Source organism: Carassius auratus, chromosome 2, assembly GCF_003368295.1.
Source record: "Carassius auratus strain Wakin chromosome 2, ASM336829v1, whole genome shotgun sequence".
In the NCBI taxonomy this organism is placed as follows: domain Eukaryota; kingdom Metazoa; phylum Chordata; class Actinopteri; order Cypriniformes; family Cyprinidae; genus Carassius; species Carassius auratus.
The window spans coordinates 3,902,722-3,927,474 of NC_039244.1; the positions used below are offsets into that span (position 1 = coordinate 3,902,722).

The window sequence follows — 24,753 nt, forward strand, 5'->3', positions numbered from 1 at the left end:
TGGCTGCAGTCATTTTATAAACAATCCAGTAAAAACATACTATCTTGAAACATTATTATTTAAAATAACTGTTTTCTATTTGAATATAGCATCATTACTCCACTCTTTAGTGTCACGTGATCCTTTATCATTCAAATATGCTGATTTGGTGTTCAATAAATATTTCTTATTATTATCAATGTTGAAAACAGCTGTGCTGCTTAAAAATAAATCATCATTTGTGATTCTATAAAAAAAACAATCATGCAGAAAATGCAAACGGTAACCATTTTTGGATGAACTATTCCCTAAAACCTACTGTGTGCAATCCCAGAGACGATTATATGTAATCATTCATTATAATTTCCCAAAGAAAATAAACACTGATTTATTTTTTATTTTTTATATTTCTCTGCTCATTTGGGCTTCACAATATACACGCTTAGAAAATAAAGGTTCCCAAAGGTGTTTTTGTAGCAATGCAATTGAAGAAACACTTTTGGTTCCCCAAAGAACTTTCAGTTAACAATTCTCAAATTTGTTTTTTTCTTTGTGTGAAGAAAATGTTAATAATCTAAAGAAACATTTTCCACTATAAAGAAACTTTTGTGGAATGATTGTTAAAGGGTCTTAATGGAACCATAGATGCAACAAATGTACCCTTTTTTAAAGAGTAAATCTTTCCATCGTACAAAATGGTGAATAGAGGTTCTTTATATTATCAGAATCTTCTTCACACCAAGAAAAAACTTTTTTTTTTTCATAAAACCGTTCACTGACAGGCTCTTTTGGGGAATCAAAAATAGTTTTTTCTTTTGTAGCAATACTGACTCACCCACTGACATAACTTTGGGTACCAATCGGACAACATTTTTGCAAATCCATTTGGTGACACCGAAACTACACACTGCCGCTTTTTAAGTCTGTTTTACGTTCAATGCTTTTCACCAAAAATACATTTGTGCTCTGAGAACAAAAGGAAATCCAGCAGGATAACATCCAATGGCAAGAACCTGTAAGTCTATCCAGGGATCCAGTTTAGCAGTGGATTTCATAAGCGATCTGAGTGTCAAACAGCAAGCTTTGGTTCATGAACAACCCTTCGGGATCAAGCGGAGGGCCTTCGCCTCCTTCTGCAGGAGGCCTGCGGGGTCCGATCCCTGGTGCCCGTTCTGGGGACAGCATGCACTCACTGGCTTTTAGCGTCGACCCCTGCTGGTTGCAGGACTGCGGAGAAGGCAGCACAGGTCTGGCGCGGTTTAACACATACATCTCGTGGCCACGTTCATCTCGGTACTCTTCAAGTTGAGCGAACGTGGTGGGACCGTCTGAGTAGTCGTTGACATAGAGGATACTTTCCTCTTTGCTGGCACCATATCCATCTTCCTCTTTCTGCCGTTGGCGGTGGCGACTGTAAATCATGCAGAGAAGCAACAATGCCGTCAACGCCAAAAGAGAAATTCCCACAGCGATGGCAGTCTGGGTCGCGGTTCCCAGCGCATTGAAGTCCATGCTTTCAAGTTCATAAAGCGGCTCCTGACTCACGTCCACCGAGGAAGGGTGATAGTAAGATGAGGAATGCAGTCGAGGCCAGATTTCTGAACGGGACGAAGACAAAGACACGTTTACTGACAGGTGAAAAGTCACCCGAGCCGCTCCACCAGGATTCCAGGCCTCACATTCATAGCGTCCAGCATGAGCCACCGTGATGTTGCTGAGAAACAGCATCCCGCTTCCTGTATCAGGATCGAAGCTTTCCCGGTCGCCTCCATCGTCGGTTCCTCCTCGGATCGGGCCACGACTCGCCGGCCCTCCTTTTCCACCAGGCCTGGCCGTTACCAACCTCCCACCGGTCTTGGTGTCTCCATCCATCCCGACCTCTTGCACCAGACCTCTTGGAGACAGCTGGGCTTTTCCATGGGACGCTTTCCTCCAGGTGACTTGTGGCTGTGGGTATCCAGAAGCCTGGCAGGATACACGTAAACTCTCCCCCAAACGAACCGTCAGGTGGCTGGGCTCCAGTTGCACTACGGGCGGGATACAAACAAGGCTGTTCGCAGGAACCTCGACCAGACTGAGATGGGAGAGACGCGGAGGTTCGGTGCACAGCATCCGGCGCTCAGCTGAGCTTAATAACCTCTGACCCTCTTCATTTATCCAGCCGCGCAGCCAGTGCAGAGCGCAGTCGCAGCGCCACGGGTTATCTGTAAGAGCGAATTCAATATAAGCATTATTAAATATTTATCCAAAATACTGTTGAGTAGAAATATTTTAACAAATGTAAATATCACTATGGTACGTTTGCAGGACATGCAACTCATACAACACCACAGGACTGAATTAGAGTGAAGGATAGGATCATGAATATTCATTAATTTACTTAACTGGGTAGAGCTACTAATGGAAACTTTACTTAATTGATATTCATTGGACAATCTCACCTTAGAAAAATCTAAGCAGCACATAACTTAAAGGGACAGTTCATGCAATTATGAAAATTAAGTCATTATTTGCTCAAAACAATCATGTACAATATTAGACTTTACTGACAGAATATCTTTTTTGTTCTGCATAAGAAAGAAAGTCATACAGGTTTGGAACAAATTGAGAGAAAACCCTCTTTTAGTTAAAAGTCTCTAGTTGCTGAACATAGGAGAAACAAACTAGATTTTATAGATATTACACCTACACTAGCATTTAATTTTTGGCAAAAGGTTTCTGAAAGAAGTCTCTTATAGTTGGTTGAATTATTTATAATAAAAAAAACAGCAATATTCTGAAATTTTATTAAAATTTTACATAAATGTTTTCTATTTAAATGTATTTCAAAATGTAAATTATTTATTCATTTTTAGCATTATTATTCCAGTCTTCAGTGTCAAATGATCCTTCAGAAATCACTCTGATATTTTCTATCAGTTTAATGTGTCCTTGCTGAATAAAAGTACTAATTCTTATTAAATTTTTTAAAGGTGTAAGGTGTGATTTCAGTTATTATTATTATTTGTTTTTTAGCATTGTGAATCTTTTTCTTACCTGTGACCCTCAGCACTTGCAGGCTGACGAGGGGTTTGAGTGAAGCGGGGCTCAGGGTCCTCAGGTTGTTCCTGCTCAGGTCCAGAAGAGCCAGAGAGGACAGACCCACCAGAGCTTGATCTCCCAACACCTCCACTGAATTCTCCTGCAGATGCAGCTCCTGCAACCGCTGCAATCAACAAGCGTGAATGCGGCATCATAAAAACACACTTTGTAAAGCAATCTAGCATAATGCAGACTCATCTATTTTCAGTTCTGTGTCTCCATCAAATCAGCATATTGTTGGAAAAAAAACTATTAATTTAGCCCTTTTATAAGTTTTTGTATTGATTTTCTTTCATTTCCATTTCTCTTCTACTCTCATGAAATGTGCATTTTTTGCCGAAACATTATGTAAAGGTTTTGCAAGTGTATAGAACATCAAAAAAAAAAAAAAAAAAAAAAAAATGAAACAGCAATATTGCATCAGCAACATGCTATGTGTGTATATATATATATATATATATATATATATATATATATATATATATATATATATATATATATATATATATATATTATGATTTACGATGTTAATAACTGAAAAGGTCCATTAAATTAAGTTCTTAAAATCTTGTGATATATTGCATTCAGTCCAAATAAAATGTCAACCTATGTATTTGCAAACCCCAGGCAACCAATAGTGAGCATCTGGGGCAATTTAAGGATAAAAGGTTATTGTTTTGATTGATTTTGACTAATTTATTTATTATCATGGTATTATCAAGCATTATCATGGTATTGGACATGCAAGCTAAAATATGAAGACTTGACAAAATATACAGAAACAGACATAATGGTGAAACAAGGGTAAATATTGGTGGAAGTTTGTGCAAGGTGGCAGATTTGGATGAAATGTTTGGTTTCAGTCTATGCAACGAACTTGGGGAGTTTTATCTCGACAGTTAAGCTAAGCTAAACTTAAAGTTAAAAGTATTCCTAATAACTAGGCCTAGTGGTGCTCTGATTGATCAGCTTCTTAATCACTTTGGGAAGTCTGATCCTAAGCTGCCTTCAATGCTCCTATAACCTTTTTGGGAATGTAAAAAAATGTGGAAATGTATATTTTGAAAGTCAGAATGGTGCAGACAGTCCTTCTACCTGCAGTCCCCGGAAGGTGTAGTCCTCCAGTCGGGTGATCTGGTTTCCTGCGAGGTAGAGTATGCGCAGGTGGTCCAGGCCGTGGAACACGTCAGCTGTGATCAGGTGGATGCGGTTTCCGTTAAGCGCGAGCTCCAGGAGCAGGCCCAGGTTTCTGAAGGCCCCGGCCTCCAGCGTGGAGATGCTGTTATTCTGCAGGTAGAGGTAGTGCAGCTGGCCGAGATCAGATAGATCCTGCTGACGGATCTGTCCAATAGCATTGTCCTGTAGAAAGATGGTCTGGACAGGACGCAGAGTGCACGGGCAAAACATTAGTACACTAACAAAAGAGAGAGTGACTGATGTGGCTAACTTTATAAACCACCATAAAAGAATTTGAAGCAGACAGGATTTCTTACAGATAGCTTTAAAATAGCTAGTTAAATAGATAGTTAGTCAATTCTGGGCAGACTATCTTCGAGCCTTTAACACGCAAACAAGTCAATTAGCAGCAACAGAAAGGCATTAATGGGCTTTCACAAGAGCAAAAAAGGCCTGTCTTCGCTCATTTAACTATATTAATGATGCAGCATATAACACTGATTAATTTTCTAATTGATTTCTATCAAGCTATTGACTGTGATCACGGGTCGAGCCGAAGCAAATTTCTTGTGAAGCATAGGTTACAAAGTCAATTGAGCAATTCATGTGAGACAGCTCATGAATATTCACGAGCTGCAGTAATGTTAATGATTTGACTGGAGCAGATAGAGAAATGCATACAGGGTCCACCGGGTGACGCTGGCCATGAGTCACTGATGTAGTGAATGATTCCCAGCACTATCTGGAGTCATGATCTAGAGTTTTAATCTCAGGTTTGCTGTGTTATGGGTCAAGGTGTAGATACAAATAAAAGGAGACATCATTTATCATTTAGGGTGACCGGATGACCGTGATAAAAAATTGCAAAAGTAGTACAAATATCCCTCTCTTATATATGGCAGAGATCAGATGTGACCTAGTGTGATTTAATGTAATGTTTTCATTCTCATTTTGTTTTCAAAAGTTTGTAAAGAACTAATTGTATATAAAGAAACACTGATTAATCATCATGCACAATATGAACAAAATGAATGTCAACTTTATGATAACCTGATAAATCATTGTTGAAGTTTGAAGTTTTCTCACATAAAAGCAAAATAATTTTTAAACATTTTAACATTATGACTGATCATGCTGCTCAAAAAACAATAAATAAATATTATATTTATAATTTTTCTGGTATTTATAGTTGTTATATATATTCTGATTATTAGAATATTAATAGGAAATATTATTATTTATTTATTTCAATAAAAAGAATTCAAAAATTATATTATTATTATTATTATACCAAAACCACACACAAAAATGTATTCTAATTATTTTAATGTTTATTAAAAATATAATTATTTATATTATTAATTGCTTTTTCATTAAAATATTTGTTTATGCATGTACACTGCAAAATATAATAAATGGCTAGGTTATAAAATGATGCCTTTCACTCTTAAAATTAAAGTTTTCAAAAGAGGTTTTCACAAGGATGCCAAGAAATAACCAATTTTTACTTCTAAATAAACTTTCAGTGAAAGTTTTCATTTGAGTTTCAAATTTTTCTTAGTATGAAGAACATTTTAAAAATCTAAATAACTTTTTTTTCGCACTATGAAACTTTTGTGGAATTAAAAGATTCCATTAATGTTGAATATTCTATTTTATACCAAATATGCTAATACAGAACCTTACAGATTCTATTTTTTTTTTTTTTTATAGTTTTTTTTTCTATGAGTTGGGACATGTCAAGGGACATGTTTGTCCCCAATACAGTATTTTGAAAATAAAGGACCTACAAAGATCCACAATCATTTGTGCGACTGACCTGTGTCCCGTGTGTGATGCCCTGAGGGATCTCTTTGAGCCCAATGGATCCACATTCGACTGTCAAACTATAGCAGCGGCACCCAGAAGGACAACCAATAGAAGACACGCACATCTGGGCCAACATCAGCACCAGCACCGCAGAGAGCTGAGGAGGATTCATCTCAGAAAGAACTGGGAAAACAGGAAAGAGGGAATTATAGAAAAGAGGCGGCAACACTAGGGCAAAGAGAGGAAAGAGACAAGAAGAAAGAGAGAAACGGATTGAAGTTAAACAAGCGGAACAATTTTCCAAAAGAGAAAGAGAGAGAGACCAAAAAGACAGCTAGTTGTTAAAGAGCACATGCACGTGTGAGCTAATCGTATCTGTAATGCATGAGAATCATGCTCAAGTGGATCGGAAAATTGAATCCTGTCGAGCAGAGAGGGAAGTAAGCGTAGAATCAACATATAAGGAGAGAAAATAATGTCTGAAAGATGGATAGCTCTAGCTCCTGCCTGCTGGTCCCTACTGAACTGTCTCTTAGGAAGAATCTGTGGTGAGCTTCGGTTAATTAAACATTAGGCTTGAGGTGCACATGATCGCTGCCTCCAGCATGTGTCTTCTGTGTTGAGAGAGTATGAAATACAACACCAAACACTGACCGGCGCGCTCTACACGCTTCTCCAGGGAGAGCAGATCAAACCCTCGGCCTGCTCCACTCGCCTCATCCAGTGCAAATCCCCAGCTTTTCATTAAGACATGGATTATTAGAGTTATGAACAAAGACGTGTATTTTGGCCCCCTGGTCCCAGATTTACAGCGTACTGGAGAAGATGTACTTCAGGGCTGGACTGTATAACTGTATGTACTGCTACAATTGTTAGAAAATCTACCTGGTTGTATATATTAATACATATTCTGTACATTATATAACACCTAAGATTCATATATTATGATCTTTTCTGTTAGTTTTTGTTCATAATAAAATTACATATTAAATCCTGGATATTTAATAGTCTGTACACATTTATTTCTCTTAAGCTCATTAAAGCTTGATCAAAATACAGTAACACTGTAAAATTGTGAAATATTATTACAATGTAAAAGCGCTATTTTTCTTTAGAATTTATTTTGAAATGTAATTTACTCCTGTGATTCAAAGCTGAATTTTCAGCATCATTCCTCCAGTCTTCAGTGTCACAGAAATCATTTTAATATGCTGATTTACTCAAGAAATACTTCTTATGATTAGCAATGTTGAAAATAAGTGTGCAGATTAATATTTTTTTGAAAACACTGACACTTTTTCCTAAATTCTTTGAAAAATATTCTTTGAAAAATAATTATAAAAATGAATACTTTGAAGTAAAATGTAAAAAACATCAGAAATACTGTATAAGCAGATGCATTTGTTAGATTTTTTATCATTTTACTTAACTAATACTTTTTATTAATTATTTTTATTTTTATTAATTTTAAACCTTTATATAATATATGTGTTGTATAAAAACATTTTATATAAATAAATCAAATACATAATATTACATAACAAACTGCTTACAATGACATCTGAATATCAAATATGCTCTGATTCACTGTGATTTTGTTGCTGTGTAACATTTTCAGTGTGGACAGTCAAATTACTTGTTGCTGGAAACGTAAAATGTGTTTCAAACCTGAGTTTTAATTAAATTAATGCATTTAGCAGACCTTTTTATCCAAAGCAACTTACAGTGCATTCAGGTTAAATTTTTTAACCTAACATGTGTTCCCTGGGAATTGAACCCACAACCTTTTGCAATGCTAATGCAATGCTCTACCACTGAGCCATAGGAAAACAAGGAAAAGCCAGTCAGGAAAATGTTTACCTCTCTGTACCTGCCAGCAAAACATCCTATGTGCTTTTCCGAAACTACAACTACAACTCTTTCTTTCTTTAGCTGCTGTGTTCTAGACCAAATTCAGAGAGAGAGTCAGAGCCTCATTCAAACCCTGAGAAGTCTCCCAGAACGGATCGATACAGAGTGGTTCTAGGTCATCTGTATCTGAGCGTAGAGACTCACAGACGCCTCAGATACAGGGCAGTGACTGAAGAAGATTTAGAGGTCCAAAGATCAAACGCAACATGAGGTGATTTGGAAATGCAGCTTTAAGATACGAGCTCTGAAACGAATGCATCTAGAGCACCTAAACAATGTTCAAACTTTAAATATGAAACGACATCTCATTTTAAAAAAAAGACATAATATTGCACAAAGAAAGAAAGATTGTCTCCGTGGGGACAGATAAGAAAGAATTGTTTCATTTGGCTTTGATGTTGATGTGATACATTTGGGCTGTTCTTTGCTTAAATGTGTCACTGAGTGATGAACCATGAGCAAATGTGAATATTTTATGCCTGTTGCTTAATTTAGAGAGTATTTGAGAGGACAGCGAGCTCGATTAATGCAACATGACCCACATAAGCCTTTTTATCTGCTCACAGCATGAAGGAGAAAGACAGGATAAACATCAGTAGAGAAATGACAGTCTATTCAAGTCCACTGTCCTGCACTCAAACGCTATTCTCCTGTCGCTGGAGAAAGAGAATGGAAATCACAATGGATATTCGTTCTGAATGAGTTTAGCTTTCAGCGTCTTTCTTTTGCTACGTGTGTCGCCTCACAAACATCTGCAAGCCAAAGGAAGCAGCTGTGAAGTGTTGAAAAGGCGATGTTCTGTGAGATACGGCGCTCTCTTACATGTGCGTCTGGGTTCTGAACTGATTTTGCCAGATGAGATCCTTTAAAAGCACAGGGAACATCTAGAGAGTTTAATATTTAGAAGCTCCACATTGTTTTATTGTGAGACCTTGTGCTTGGAATACACTGCATTTCCTTCCAAGAACAGCAGAGTGTGTTGAGAATGGAAAATAGAGGAATGATGGATGGGTTTTGAAGTTTCAACATATTTCATATCTCAGACAGATGGATAGATAGACAGACAGACCGACATGAAACAGGATATTCAATGAGAGAAAAATGGAGCCAGAGACTGCATTCAAATCTAAAATAAATTGAATCATGAAAAATGGGAATTAAATACCATAGGTGGTTAGAGTATGGAAAAATAAATAATTTGTGACATCGAAGATGTCAAGGTTGGACTGTTAGGATACGCCATGTGGGGAAAAAAGAACTTTTCTCCATTGATACAGTTAATTTGACTAATTTTATTTATTTTTATTTTTTAAATGCATGCAACATATAATCTTACATTTAGTAGAAAATAAAAATAATAAGAAGAAGAAAATAATAAAGTAATATAAATATAATAGAAAATAATATGTAAGGATGAATTCATTAATTAATGGGTAAGTAATTTGGCAATTATTATTAGTATTATTTTTATTATTTGCAAGCAACGTAAATCTTGCTTTTAGTAGAGGATTTAAAACTAAAATAAAACAATATGAAATCTAATAAAACAAGATAATAAAATAAAATGTATGAATTAATTAATAAATAAATTATTGACTTGAAAAACATAAAATACAATAAAAAAATAAAAAGTATGAATAAATTAGTTTATTATTATTATTATTATTATTATTATTATTATTATTATTATTATTATTATGCAACATAAATCTTGCCTCTAGTGGGGGATTTAGAAAATAAAATGTATGAATGAATGAAAGAAAGAATGAATGAATGAATGCATAAATAAATAAATAAATAAATGCTTAAACAAAAATAAACAAAAACTTCACACAACAAAATAATAATTTAATACTAAATAATTAATTAATTAATAAACATAAAATAAAAAGTCTAATTTAAAAATACTTGCAAACTTTATTTCTTATGTGGAACACACATGGAGAAATGTTATCTTTCAAGCTTCATAAAAGACAAAAAGCACCAAAAAAAGTGTCCTAAAAGTAATCCAGATGACTTGTGTGCAATATTTCAAGTCTTCCAAAGCCACTTGATTCATGATGCTTTGAGAAGCCATTACTTATATAATTATTCATTGATCCTTCCCTCCAGTGAACGGTTAAACACAGCGAGCTGGATGATTTCTCTGATTTTAGGCTCACTTAAAAAGTCATTTTGAGTGAAAAAGAGTTTCTGTGATTCACACTGTTTTGCAACAAATTCAGTCCATCAGTTTCTCAAACAACTTCAAACTAGAAAAGCAAAAGAGTGTCATTCTTCACCAGACAGCTTCTGTAGGGCTTTTCTAGATGATGAACAGCAAGAATGTCAGGTTGCTTTAGAGATATTTTCTCCAGTCATGAGCCTGGTTATAATTCAGTGTCCTCTGGATGAGCTATAAGGCCTGTACAGGTCTGACTAATACACTCTGGTTTATAGTTTGTAGTGATGCTGAATGGAGGGATGTCTGATTCTGTGAGCAGGCAGTGCTTTGTTTGCTTTTGTCTGAGAGCACCTTGGAGGGTTTAACATCTACAGTGCTGTATGTAACCGTGTAATGAGTGATTCGTGAAAAGGCACTTCTTTCAGGACTCTGGCCCTGAACGATAGCGTTTAGACAGACGACTGTCCTTTGTGCTAGGAAAGCTGTACTTTAAATGCCTGAATAAGAAAATGTGAGCTCAGTGAAGGACAATTGAATGCAAACTGTAGATCTGTTAGTTTTCTCTACTCCCTTTTCATAGTAAATCTAAGAATTAATCCCAAAAACATGAAAACCAAAAGACAACTAACTGTTAATAAAATTGCATTATACAACAATATGAAAAGGAGAAAAAACAATAAATAAAATTAAGAATATTTTTTTTATCCTATTTCATTTTAAGACCAATAAATCGTGTTTTGCATTGTGATATTATTTTAATGAATATTACTAATTGTTGTTATCAATAATGATAATTATTATTATAATGGTAGTAATAAATATGAATAATAATAAGAAATACTACTGCTATTTCTTTTAAAGGAATATCACAATTTTTCATTCAGTTTAAATTTAAACTGACAGCTTCGAGTGTTGGGACTGACCTATATCATCAATACAAATCACACCTGACACGAGCATTCATCAGCATCACCCTGCACTTGCACATCTCTAAACGAGTGAAACTGAGTCTAAATAAGAACATATGAAGTAATCAGATTCAGCGTGTCAGAAACAGACAAAAAAAGAGAAAGTGTGAGTGAGAGAGCAAACAGACAGCGATGCCCTCCGGCCGTGCCTCCAATGTTGTCATGGAAACAATAGCACAGGGCTTGGATTCTGAAGGCAAGGCCTGCAGGCAATATTACGAGCGAGAGCAGTGTTCAGCACTCAGGAACAAGACAGAGACAAAGAAACAAAGGACGAGTGAGATTAATAAAGGGGGAAAAGTGAATAAGAAGAAAGAAAGAAAGAAATACATTCATTAAATGCTTGGAATGGGCCAATTTTCATCTGCCTTGAGTCAAATATGCCATAAGCATCAGTAATATATGTAGGCTACATGATGCGGAAAATGCAAGAGAAGTAATTGTAATGTAGTAATGTAGTAATTTTGTGGTGCAATTTTGTCATTTTAGAACTTTGGGTTTGTTTGTGTGTGTGTGTGTGTGTGTCTGTGTGTGTGTTGAGACACAAAAGGATGTAAACTGTTATGCTATGCTATGTCACCTGAGTCTTGTTTCTCTGTGATTGTGTGTTTTGGTAATCATAGCAGGCGAGGGCAGTAATCAGAGATGCAAACACACTTCCACCCCATAGTCTTTTATCATTTCTCATCAGAAGTGAACTCACAGAGTCCCAGCGAGCCGCCAAACCCTCACCTACTGTCTCTGAATCAATTCAAGGCCTGTGCATTTCTGTAGCATTTGCTGGCACGTCACCAATTTACCCAGAGGCTCTGAATTTTGGATGGTCCAAATGAATAGACACATCTCCTTATTATTTAATCGCAGTAGCGTGTTCAGATGCGGTTTGCTCTGATTGATTTTTCTAGTCTCTAAGCACAGATCAATATATGTGTGTGTGTGTGTGTGTGTGTGTGTGTGTGTGTGTGTGTGTGTGTGTGTGTGTGTGTGTGTGTGTGTGTGTGTGTGTGAGCAACACTGTCCAGTGATTTTAAAAAGTTTTAAGATGCAAATCATCGGTGGGACCCTAAGATAGAATCTCATGAAAACAGGTCTAGTTTGCATCTAAACCCAAAGTCATGAGAAATAATATTTTTGCATACAGGAAATAAAGCCTATTTGGCATTGTGGCATTATTTTCATGAATCTTAAACTAAGCACATTTCCCCTGAAATTCTCATTACCATGATACATCTAGGCGTTGTTTTTTATATGTAATTCTCATTATTCTTTTTAATGACTCACATTAGATTCTTGTGACTGTAATACAGTATTTTCGTCGTACAAAACAAATTGCAGTAACAGATTTTTTTTTTATCTACACAAATTAAAGGCAGTGAAAAAAACATTATTACACAATGTAGTAAAATTATTATCATATATATATATTGAATTGTTTTGCATTGCACTCATAAAAATAAGACTTATTTGCATTACAGTAATAAGAACAAGGAGAGAAAAAATATGGACAACTTAATGTCAAAATAATGTTGTAATACTGTGATGACCTAAAGTTTTATTTAAAAAAATAAGATAAAATACCCCAAAATTATCTGACCCCTATTTATCTGATATTGTGTGATTATTTTTATGAGTATTAAATTGGTAGTAATTATAAAATTAATTATTAAATTAAGCACATTTCCTCTGAAATTCTCATTACCCTAATGTACCCAGACATTGTGCTTTGTTATTCTCATTCTGTATAATGATTCTCAATACTGTAATACAGTATTTTTATTTTTTGCATTACAGTTATAAAAAAATGAGGCTTATTTGTTCTACAGTAATGAGAACAGTAATAAAGAAAGATTAAATGAATTAGATTCTCATTACTGCTATTTTTTTCTGTGTAGGAGGAAAGCAAACTGCAGTTTTTTAATCAGCACTAAATTAAAAACAAAATAATTGCATAATGTATTATTATTATTATTATTATTATTGTATTTTCCCCCATTTTTTATTACATTTATTTGGCATTACAGTAACAAGAACTGGCACAGACCTAATTAATTGGCAAGAAAATAATGTAGTAATGCTTTAATAGATCTAAAATAAGCTTCATTTATTGCTAAATATATCAACACACACTATATTTCAGGGTCCCACGCAAAGTTCTTCATACATGTTGGGTGTTGTAGCATTACAAGGATCCACACGTGTGCAGTGCCTCACTAGCTGATTGTATCGATTGCTGCTCTGTTATTCACTGCACGCTCATGTGCGTGTGACACTGGGTGCTTCAATACTGGACTTTCAGCTTTCAGTCAGTCCAGTCAGACAAGCCTGAAAAGAGCCCAGCGTCATCACTGAATCACCTGTAGCTCAGTTTCCGGCTCTGAGCTCAATGCCATTAATAGCTGTCTGAAGAACCAGAAGGAAACTGCATCTCATCATCTAATATGCCTTTTAAACAATATTACCTACAATCCACAGCATATTTTCAAAACACTTGCTCAAAATAAATTCAGTATTAAATTGCAGTACACAGAAGTAGCTCATGCTAATACTGATCCAGAGCATGCATATATATATATAAGTAACTACTTGTTATATATATATATATATATATATATATATATATATATATATATATAAATAACAAGTAGTTACTTATTTCAGTAGTAAATAAAACAAATAGTTTATACACCAATTTTTTATTTATGTAATTAAATGTAATTTTAAACACACACACACACACACACATATATATGTGTATATATATATATATATATATATATATATATATATATATATATATATATATATATATGCAATGTTAGCTCAAAGCATGAACAGTGCAGAACAAGTTGGTGGTTTGACCAAAATTTTCTGTCCAGGCAGATAAATCAGTCTATCTCTAAATTAGGCAGTTTGTTATCTTTTCATTTTCCAGTTCCATGACAAATTTCTGACACATGGATTTCCTGTGCGCTTGTCATATTCAGAGTCTGACAGTGGCGTCTGTTGCAAAACAACAGACATATTGCATTGCATGCACTCAAACTGGCATTGTATATATGCTAGTGAGTTAGCACTAAGCCCTTACCAATGCTAGGTAGGAAGGAACATCAAAACACACAATAAGAAAGACTTGAATGCTTCGTTTGTGGAATATGTTGCTCTTTGTTTTCTTGAATCTTTTCCAAATTAGTACAAAATGATTCTTACTTATGACATCAAATAACTCATACCATATTACACATACCATATTACACATCAAGCAAATGCTTTCCTTGTCTCCTTCTCCGTGTGGATGGATGTTCACTGCACTGAATGGCCTTAATTATGCTGATTTTACAGTACTGCACAACATAGTAAAATGTTCAATATGAGAGACATATTAAAAGTGATGAATCAAAACAATAGACGCAGTGAGTGCATTTACTTCAGTTTGTTGCAGGTAGAAATACACACTGTTTTGAAAGCATGAGGAGAAACAGAAGTGCACGTGTTGTGAATTCAATTAGACAAAAGTGTTTTAAAAGTGTCAGGATGCATGTGTACCTATAGGAATAATACAGATAGAGGATCTTACCTCCAGTCCGTGGACTCGGTGCGGTGCTGTGTGCTGTGTGCGGTGCTGAAGAGCTGCGCTCGTGGTCTTTATACAGACTGAATTCAGATGCACATGAATGAAATATCAATCCACTTCTGGACGGCGAACAAAGCGGCATTTAAGCTGCGATCCGAAAGGCCACCGCTCCGTCCTGCCATCCTCACAGCAGCGATGCTGGAATATACCTCTGTCACATCACATACCGCACAAAAATACCAAATCAATATCAGCCGAGCCTGAAGCTCTTACCGATACGAGTCTAACGAAGCAAAAACACGTTTGGTTCCCCTGTAAAACAGGATAAGAAGCTTTCTCCGATTCCCTGCTTCCTATGAGCTCAGCTGAGTCGTCTCTCTCTCTCTCTCTCTCTCTCTCTCTCTCTCTCTCTCTCTCTCTCTCTCTGTCTCTCTATTGTTTGCTGATTCGTAAGGTAAGACTCGCATTATCCTTGAATCGTTCGTTCAGCGTGTTTTCTTTCAAGTCAGATTAGTGGCCTTGTATGGCGTAAACATGCTAATGTAATTGAAATAAAAATAATAAAAAATAATAATAATAATACTGTTCTTGATTATAACTGACGAATATATATATATATATATATATATATATATATATATATATATATATATATATATATATATATATATATATATATATATATATAAAATTAATTATTATTATTATTATTATTATTATTAATCTACAATTCACTTGTACGTTTTTTTTTTCTAAAAAGTTATTTGTGTTTCTGTTGTTGTTCTTTCTTTCATTTTTTTTTTTTCTTTTTTTCTGTAGCACTTGAAACGTTGTATTTTGTTCACCAGTTACTCACTGACACCTTTTCAGTCATGATTTCAGCACCAAGGACAGCGACAAACCACCAAAATACGCAGGCTTCTATACCTTTTTCTATATAAAAAAATAAAAGCACATTATTACACTGAGTAAAAAAAAAAGGTTTTGCAGTTATAAATAAGAAAATATTATTATCATTAGCTACGTTTTACAGCTTGAAAATTTCACTTTTAATTATTATGATGCTTGCTGTTTCTTTGTAATTAACTGTGAAATTTACTAGCAATTTCGGAGTGAAAATTGTTTCTACATTTTTTCAGTGTAGTAAGAATTTATCTAAGCAATATATATACAGTAGGAATAGAAAATAATCACTATAAAAAAAAATAATAAGAATAAAAACCGATCCACTGAGTTGGAAAAATGATCACCTTCTCAATTGCACACAAAGCCATCTGGCAAAACCAGCAAACGATTAGCTATGGGTTGCAAGGCAGATCTCCAAGATAAAGATGTGGACAGGTACAAGTCAGGAGATGGATACAAAATATTCCAAAGGCTTTATCAATGCTTAGGAGCACAGTGAAGTCTATTATTAAGAAGTGGAATGTATTTGGTACAACACAAACCCTCCCTGGATCAAAACATCCCTCCAAACTGGATGAAAGAGCCAGAGGAAACTGGTCAGAGAAGAGACCAAGAGGCCTGAAGCAACTCTGAAGCAGCAGCAGGAATTTACAAAGAGTGGTCATTGTGTGCATGAGACAAAAATATCAAAAACTCTCCACAAATGTGGCTTGTATGGGAGGGTTGCATGAAAAAAAATATCACTCCTCAAGAAACTGCAGTCCACAAACGCTCACCATCAAACTGAACTAAAGCAGAGCAGTTTTGCACAGAAGGGCAGCCAAATATTGCAAAGTCTAGATTTACAAAGTTAGTAGAGTCCAATTCCAACAGACTAAAGTCTATCATTAAAAAAAATGGTGGTTCAACAAAATACTGATAAAAGTGGGTGACCCTTTTTCCAACTCACCAATACGTTTATTTATTTATTTATTGGCATGTTGGTTTTATATCTTTTACTTGGATGTCATAAGTTGAACTAATCAAATATAGCTGGATAAAACAAAAACTGTGTACATCTTCATTTTAAGGCTGCAAAGCAACAAAATGTGATTCTTTTAAATGGGGTGATTATTTTCTGTACCCACTGTATGAATGTATATGCTTTACTAATAAGCAGTAATATGCATGCTAGTTAACACTGAGAATATTATGACATACTACAAGGCTGTTTAAATGCACATAAACTTGGTAATACCATGGTAATGTTCAATCACAACAAATAACTGGGAATAAATCTGCTCTTAAGAGTTAAATACAGCAGTTAAAAAATCAAGAAGTTAATGAATAGCTTACATTTTACACACAGTAGAGTAGTGGAGAGTAGTGGTACAGTATAATACAGTAGCTGACGATACATTACTGTCTTTGTCAGTGCAATGACACAAACAACACTTATATGTGGTGGGAAGGGGGTGACCCATTTGTTGTAACTGTATTGTGTGTGTATTTATGTGTGTGTTTATTTCATAGAGATAAAGACAGTGTATTGTGTCGAATAACGTATTTGTTCTTTGCTCCTGGGGTGGCTCTCATCCCCATAGCAAAGATGAATCGAGATGAATCCACCCTACTTTAATAATGCATCTGTTCCAGACTGATTATAACACAATTTATATCAGGATCAAGCATTTTCATTAATGAATGCTTCATCAGTGACAGGATCTCAGTAAATGAAACCCACATAACCCAACATCTCAATAATGGGTGTCCTCAGCTGGTGCAGTTTGTCATAAAAAAAATAAGGCCATTGTGATGTCATTTTTGTCTTAAATTCATAAAACACTGCTGCACAATGGAAGGTTGAGTTTTCAGCAAACAGGAATGGTACTCTGTCACCATGGTGATGTGATCCTGGGATGACATTAATATGGGTTTATGAGAAGGAAGAGAAACACTTTCTTTTCCCCATGCAGCTGGAGTCTTGCTTATCTGTGCACATTATCCCAGGTGGGCTCTTTTGATGGAGTTATTGTTTATAAACGGGTTGTATTAACCTCGGATAGAGAAGGAAAGAGGGGGATCGAGATGAGCTGACCCACATTCACATGCATTTGGATCTGTGTGCATTGGGGATGATGCATGCATTCTCTGAGATTGTATTGTAGTGTTTGTTTGCATTTGCTGTGCGTGTAAATACCCTCAGGGCTGTGCTGGTCCATGTCGACCCAGATCAGAGTAATTACACATCAGAGACCTGCATCTGGAGATGAGAGATTTGCTTCACCACAGACAAAATAAATACACATCGATTCATATAACTTCATTTTTGTAGACAGATTGTACCAACTGCTTATCTAAAACCAAGAGAGCTGCTTATCTGATTTGTTTTAAGACAACACACACTCCCAAGACCAAATTAGCATTCCATACTAAATTGGACAGATATTCATATCTGACCTTTGACCTCTGACAACAAAGGCATGATGTGTGGAATGGCATGATGTCTAAGAAATTGGAAATTGGAAATTCTAGACTTACCAATTTAAACGGAATGCAGCATAAGGTATGTTTATTTGACAGAAAAGAAATACTGCAAGAGGGAAAAATATATATCATTTTTTTTACTTTTATATGTACTATTATATTATTTAGTATTAAATAGATTATATATATTATATATATAATTGGGGTTGGTAAAATTTGACGTTTTTGAAAGAGTCTCTTATGCCCACTGAGGCTGCATTTATTCATCAAACGTACAGTAAAAAAAAAAAAAACATAATATTGTGAAATATTATTACAATTTAAAACAACTGTTTTCTAACTTAATATGTTTTTCCTGTGATGCAAAGCTGAATTTTCATTCATATGCTGATTTGCTGCTCAAGAATTTCTTTTTGTGATTTTTGTGCTGCTTAATATTTTTCTGGAAACTGTGGTTACACTACCATTTAAAGGGAATATAAAATACTTTTCTTCAGCAAGAAAGTGACAGCAAAGACATTTATAAAGTTACAAAAGGGTATTTCTATGCATTAAGAAAATATTGATGCTCAAGACACATTTCTTATTAATGTTGAAAATAGTTGTGTTGCTTAATATTTTTCATAAATAAAAAAATCAAATGAGCATCATTAAATAAAAAATAAACAAAAAAATAAAAATTTGTGACGTTTTAAAAATCATTACTGTAATTGTTATCAATTTAATGCATCCTTGATGAATAAAACTATTTATTTATTTTAAAAAAGTTCATACTGACCATTTGAACAATAGTTTAAATATACTCATTTGTTTAATATTTAATATTTATTCATTATGATTAAAATGTTATTTTAAGATGTTATTTTTATTTCATTAATTCATTAAACATAATTAAAAATTTACATTATCACCCAATATTTGTGCCTGTGTGTTCCAGTGCAGATACTTATTAGGATTTGAACTAGAATTCTGCCTTTGTAAATGGCAAGGATTGGCCCATTAGGTTTTAGAACTTTGTCTGTGAAAACAGTAACTATACAATCTGTTAGTGTGTAAGTGTGCATGTGAGATTGTGGATTTGTTTTGTTTCCATAGGCAGAGTGGTTTGTAGGGATTAATGTAACCCTGAATTGAGAAAGCAAACACGCTTTTACCCTGGAGAAAGAGGTGGGCCATGACTAACAGCTTTGAAGGATTACAGCATTGAAAAAAAGTCATATTATAGAAAGAAAACATGAGCATAGACAGATGTTTTCTTTTCCACTAATCTTTGGGGGTATGAGGAGGGATGAAAACAAGGGCTTTAACACGAACAGCAGAACAGAAATGCTCTATCACGCACACACGTTCAGACATCTGTCTCTTATTGTCCACTCGAGGTCGAAAAATGAGCAGATTATACTGATTAAAGGAACAGTTCACCCAAAAAATTTAATGTTGCTGAATATTTGGGGATATTTACTCTTCCTCATGTCATCCAAGATGAAGATGAGTTTTTTTTCCCAACTGGACAGATTTGGATAAATTAAGCATTTCGTCACTTGCTCACCAATGGATGCTCTGCAGTGAATGGGTTCCGTCAGAATGAGAGTCCAAACATCTGATAAAAACATCACAATAATCCACAAGTAATCCACTCCAGTCTAGTCCGTGTCTTGTAAAGTGAAAAGCTGCATGTTTGTAAGAAACAAATACATCATTAAGACATTTTTAACTTCAAAATATGCAGTCCATAATCCCTAATATTGCTATCTAGAGTGAAAAAGCCATTTGGTCTGAATCAGGATGCACAAATCAAGCACTGTTAACAAGTGATAAAACAGTCCAAAACAGTTAAAAGCAAATATGTTGGTGGATTTTGCACCATGCATGCAGCTTTTCACTTCACAAGACATTAACTGATGGACTGGAGTGGTGTGGATTACTCGTGCATTATTATCATGTTTTTATCCGCTGTTTGGACTCTCATTCTGACGGCACCCATTTACTGCACAGGATCTATTGGTGAGCAAGTGATGAAATTCTACATTTCTCAAAATATGTTCAGAAGAAGAGACAAACCCATCTACATCTTGGGTGGCCCAAGGGTGAGTAAATGACACACACATTTTCACTTCAATGTGAACTAATCCTTTAATGTTGTGTGCTTTCATCTGTGTGTAGCCATATTTCACATATCGGTCATCAAATGAATGTCCTTTACAACTCTCAAACTCTCAAACACTCACAACCCATCAACACAGTCGTCTGATAAAAAATACTCCTTATTGCCTTTCAGCAGTGATCCCTCAATAGACTCATTAATATTTCAGAAACACATTGCACCACAATCGATACATTTCCATTAGTGTGATGGACGACTGTTTTTCAAATGCTCTCCTGTCACAACAGAATCACGGGATGCCGTTTTATGAGACACAGAAGTGTCATGACTAATGCTTTACTCTTGATACAATGTCTGTCTTCCTGGAATTTCAGACCATTTAACTTTAGCCGATTATTCACATTCAGACACACTGCAGGGCTATTATTTTCACATTAAAGCTTTGATGAATTCATGTGGTAATGCTGTATGTGAAAGGAGTACGGGGGAAGATGGCTACAGTAATTTTCCATCTCTTTCAGATGTTCTGAAGGCCTGTTCATCCCTCTCCGTCACTGACAATGCCAAACTCAATCTCCTATAATTCATCATTCATATTGACTTACAGGACTTCTCAGAGGACACAAACTGCAGCCAAAGCAGGAAGCAATCCAGCAGATATAAAAACTTGAATTCATAAAAAGAAAAGGAACCTTTAAAACATGCTAATGTTATGCATCCCACATGCTCCATTAATTAAATATGAAACACACAAACAGCCTGCTATCGTTTTTATATAAACATTCATTCACAACATGAATCCTGTGAGAATCTTATTAAACAAATGCAAATCTGCTCATGCTGGCATTTCTAGATAGTAGGTGTACCCAAATTTGAGAAGCTTCTAATTAATGTCAGCATCAAAACATTATATTAACATCATAGACATACTGCTATACTACTCATACTAGTATGCAGTATAATCACTATACATGCAGAATTTTTTTTAAAGAAAAAATATATGGGATACTAAATTTGCCCGAAAGCAGCACAGGGATATTAATGCAATATTCCACAATATAATGTAATAAATGTAATTGTTGGTAGAACTATAATAAATACCTCAATCTCTTTGATTCATTATCTGAAAAGATTTTACTCAAATTTAGAATTAAACAATTCTTTCAGAAAATGGAAATAGCTATATATATAATTCATTATTTGTTATCTATAAATTATTTTTAATTACTAATTTATATATATATATGTGCATATTTTATATATTTATTAAAATATATAATCAATTACAAATATTATATATAGTTATATAATTATAGAAATTATAATCAATATGATATTTATTTTTGTTATTAGGAAAATTGTATTTATTAAACTAAATGGAGTAACTCAAAACCCAGTTTTGCTCATTTTCAAGCAGCCTTACAGAGGCTTATTTAGAATCTGTAAAGATTTTAAAAAATCGAAAAGCGCAAAGAACTGTCTTTGCTAAATGAATGCAACATATTTGTGATGCCCATTAATTTGTTTTCTTTACCTTTTAAGTTCTATTTTTGTTATTTTATATAAAATTTTAATTACAAAATGTGTACATTTAAGAAATAATGTCGAAATTGCTGTTGAATCCTGTCATTTCGAACGTTCTTACGTGACGTCATATTAAGGGGGCGTGTCATCGCGCGTTCAGCCAGCGTGCGTACAGACGTAAAACAGCAACTGGAACAACAGAGTGGACATGTAAGTACCGAGTTTGACACTTTCACAGCTCTTAATTTAGTGTCCGACAGCAGTCCAACTTATCGTTAGTTGTAAATGCGAAACTTAAACAGATCAACTATGTTAAACTGTTGAAGATTTTGAATTAAAATTCGTAAACTTAAAAGTAGACTTGAATGAGTTTATCTTTTTGTTGTTGTTGTAGTCTATTTATAATTTCCCCTCAATGTTGTCAGATACTGGAAATACGTTTATAAAAAGCAGCCCCCCAAAAAAATCACTCGTTTAAACGTGTTAACAAACCAGCCTAACTAGTTCTACTTGAACGAGGCTTGTAACAAAACCCAGAAAATCTCAGAACCACAGAAATGACATGCAAACAATCTTACATGCAGCACAGAAAGATATTGTTATTTAGAAATAAACTGACATCTCAGGTTGTTTTAACACGTGAGATACTGAAAAATAACATGCCACTTTCAATAATAAAATAAAAATGCTGTTTAAAAAATGGTTAAGATCAAATGCCGTTGTTCACTATCGCGGATCAGTTTCTCATGCATATATCTGATAAGACTTTTAAGACCAAGTAATGAACATTTGAGGAGTAAACTGAATGAACGCAATACATGTCAATATGGTCTCTAAATGTAAAAGTCTTGTATTAGCAATGCTTCAATGTGTGAACCAACTTCCCACAGATACTTCCCTCCAATACTTTACTTCAAATAAATAAATAACTTTTGGGTTTAATAACCACTTAAATATGGAAATATTATTTTTTTACTGTACATTATGATCACACTGCAAATAAGCAATGTTCTTTATCAGTATTTTTGTCTTGTTTTCATTGCAAATATTCAAAGATTCTTATATCAAGATACATTCACCTTAGAAGCAACTTGACATAAAATAAGAGCTTAATTCAAAGGGAAAACAAGTTTTCATACTCCACTGACAGATATTTGTTCTTGGTCTAATCATAAACCCACTTCATTGTGTTTAATTTCTCAAAAAACAAGACCTCATATGTTCACTTTGTAAATGTATCTTGACTTAAGGATGTTTAGATATTTGTATTAGAAACCAGGCAAAAATATATATATATTTATTTTTTGCAATGTATGCAACATTTAATGCCATGACTTTACGATTTTAAAACTGGTCTGAATTAAGACCTCTTTAGGCCTTAATAAAGATCTCTTGTATATTCTGGCTTAAACCTTACTTCTGTATATTGCAGGGAGGACATACTGCTGTGGATTGTGGGGGTGCTGTTACTCCTGTTCTGCAGTCTGGATGTGTGGTATTATTTACGGGTAGTGGTTGTGCTGGTTAGGGCCTGGTTCCTCTCACCCGTATTTGACATCACAGCAGAGCAGACCGCTAGCGGACGAGTCGTTCTTCATGACATTGACCTTTGCCACATGAACAATGCACGCTACCTACGCGAGTGTGACTTTGCTCGTTTCTCTCTGTACTCCCGCAATGGGGTGTTCAAGGCTTTAAGAGCTCTAGGGGCCACCGTGGTCGTTGGGGCAACTACCATCCGCTATAGACGGCCTCTGTGTGTCGGTGAGGCCTTTGAGATTCGCAGTCGAATCATTACTTGGGATGAGAAGTCATTTTATCTGGAGCAGAGGTTTGTGTCTTGTAAAGATGGGATGGTGTCGGCTGTTATGTTCTGCAAACAGAATGTCCTTCGAAGCAGTCCGGACAAGATCCTGCAACACCTGTGCAAGAGAAAGGTAAGCATCTGTCATAGATTTACCAACTCTTTTAACTCTCTGGTGGTCTTTTGCCATGTTAGACTGTTTTGAATTTTTACATTTGTGAACTTTATTTGAATGGTACCAAACTTTTGACATTTGTGGCACTATATAAACACACATTTTTTGGACATGATTCAGAAATCATGTCCAAAATATTATATATAGTCGTCTTAAAAAATGTGAATATACAGAAAATTAATTTTTTGGTAGGGGTGTTCAATCTACAAATCAGACTCAGTGAAGTAGTTTTTGAAAATGTCTAAATATAAATCCAAATGCAGCTTTATAAAAGTAATTAACTATGTCTGAAAATATTCTTATAAGCATATAGTGAACATACAGCCCCATGTAAACACTATATTAGTTATTAATAATATTAATATTAATGTTAGTCTTTTCTAATATTTTTGTTATTTAATGTAGAAATATTATTTCACAACAATAATGTTATCATTCTACATGTTGTTCCAATCTAATATTAATTACCTTTAAAAAAAAAAAAAAAAAAAAAAAAAACACTGAATCCTGACATTTCTGAACTGATTTTCTAGGTTGAAGTGCCAGAATTTCCCGAAGACCTGCAGCACTGGATCAATTTCATCTCAGCCAGCAGTAAAGCCCTCCGGGGGGAAAGTCAGCTCGATGATAAAAAGAACGAATGACAGCTCACTGCCTTAAATGACCTCTCAAACACTGGTTTACAAACAAGAACACACTGAGGCACATTCAGGAATGTCTCAGGTGTTTGCATACTCCAATTCAGAATTAAACTGTGAGCTCTGCTGTAATCTAGAAGCCTGATTCATGCTGCATTATAAAGTGTGTATACTGTAAGATTGCAAATATGTAGAAATACTTTCTTAAAAACAATGGATGAACAAAAGAGAAAATAATATTTTCTGTTGTATTACTGCCACTGACTGGACTGGAGTGTTTAGAATTACTACATAGAGAAACACAACAATAATAATAAATAAATTTTATTATTACCACTTATTTAGTATCTGTACTTTAAATTCTATTTCCTGTTATTCTGGGATAAATATGTATATTTTTATTTTTGACTGGCCTAATATGAATTATAATTGCTACTTAGTGTTAATGCTTAAATGGCATTCAAAATATGACAGCCA

The 24,753-nt window shown here is 34.7% G+C and overlaps 2 protein-coding genes across 2 annotated transcripts; one reads left to right on the forward strand and one right to left on the reverse strand.

The window, feature by feature from the left end:
- Positions 1-212: 212 nt before the first annotated feature.
- Positions 213-15,144, reverse strand: LOC113112957 (leucine-rich repeat-containing protein 24-like). The gene is made up of 5 exons (XM_026278949.1): positions 14,663-15,144; positions 6,056-6,228; positions 4,156-4,434; positions 3,016-3,184; positions 213-2,183 (listed from the first exon to the last, which is right to left on the reverse strand). The coding sequence occupies exons 1-5, from the start codon at positions 14,799-14,801 to the stop codon at positions 1,018-1,020; spliced, it is 1,926 nt and encodes a 641-aa protein (XP_026134734.1). The 5' UTR covers positions 14,802-15,144; the 3' UTR covers positions 213-1,017.
- Positions 15,145-21,809: 6,665 nt separating this feature from the next.
- On the forward strand, positions 21,810-24,612 carry LOC113112961 (protein THEM6-like). Its single transcript, XM_026278963.1, has 3 exons — positions 21,810-21,869; positions 23,092-23,596; positions 24,172-24,612. Coding segments are annotated over exons 1-3 (618 nt in total). The 5' UTR covers positions 21,810-21,867; the 3' UTR covers positions 24,283-24,612.
- The last annotated feature ends 141 nt before the right edge of the window (positions 24,613-24,753 follow it).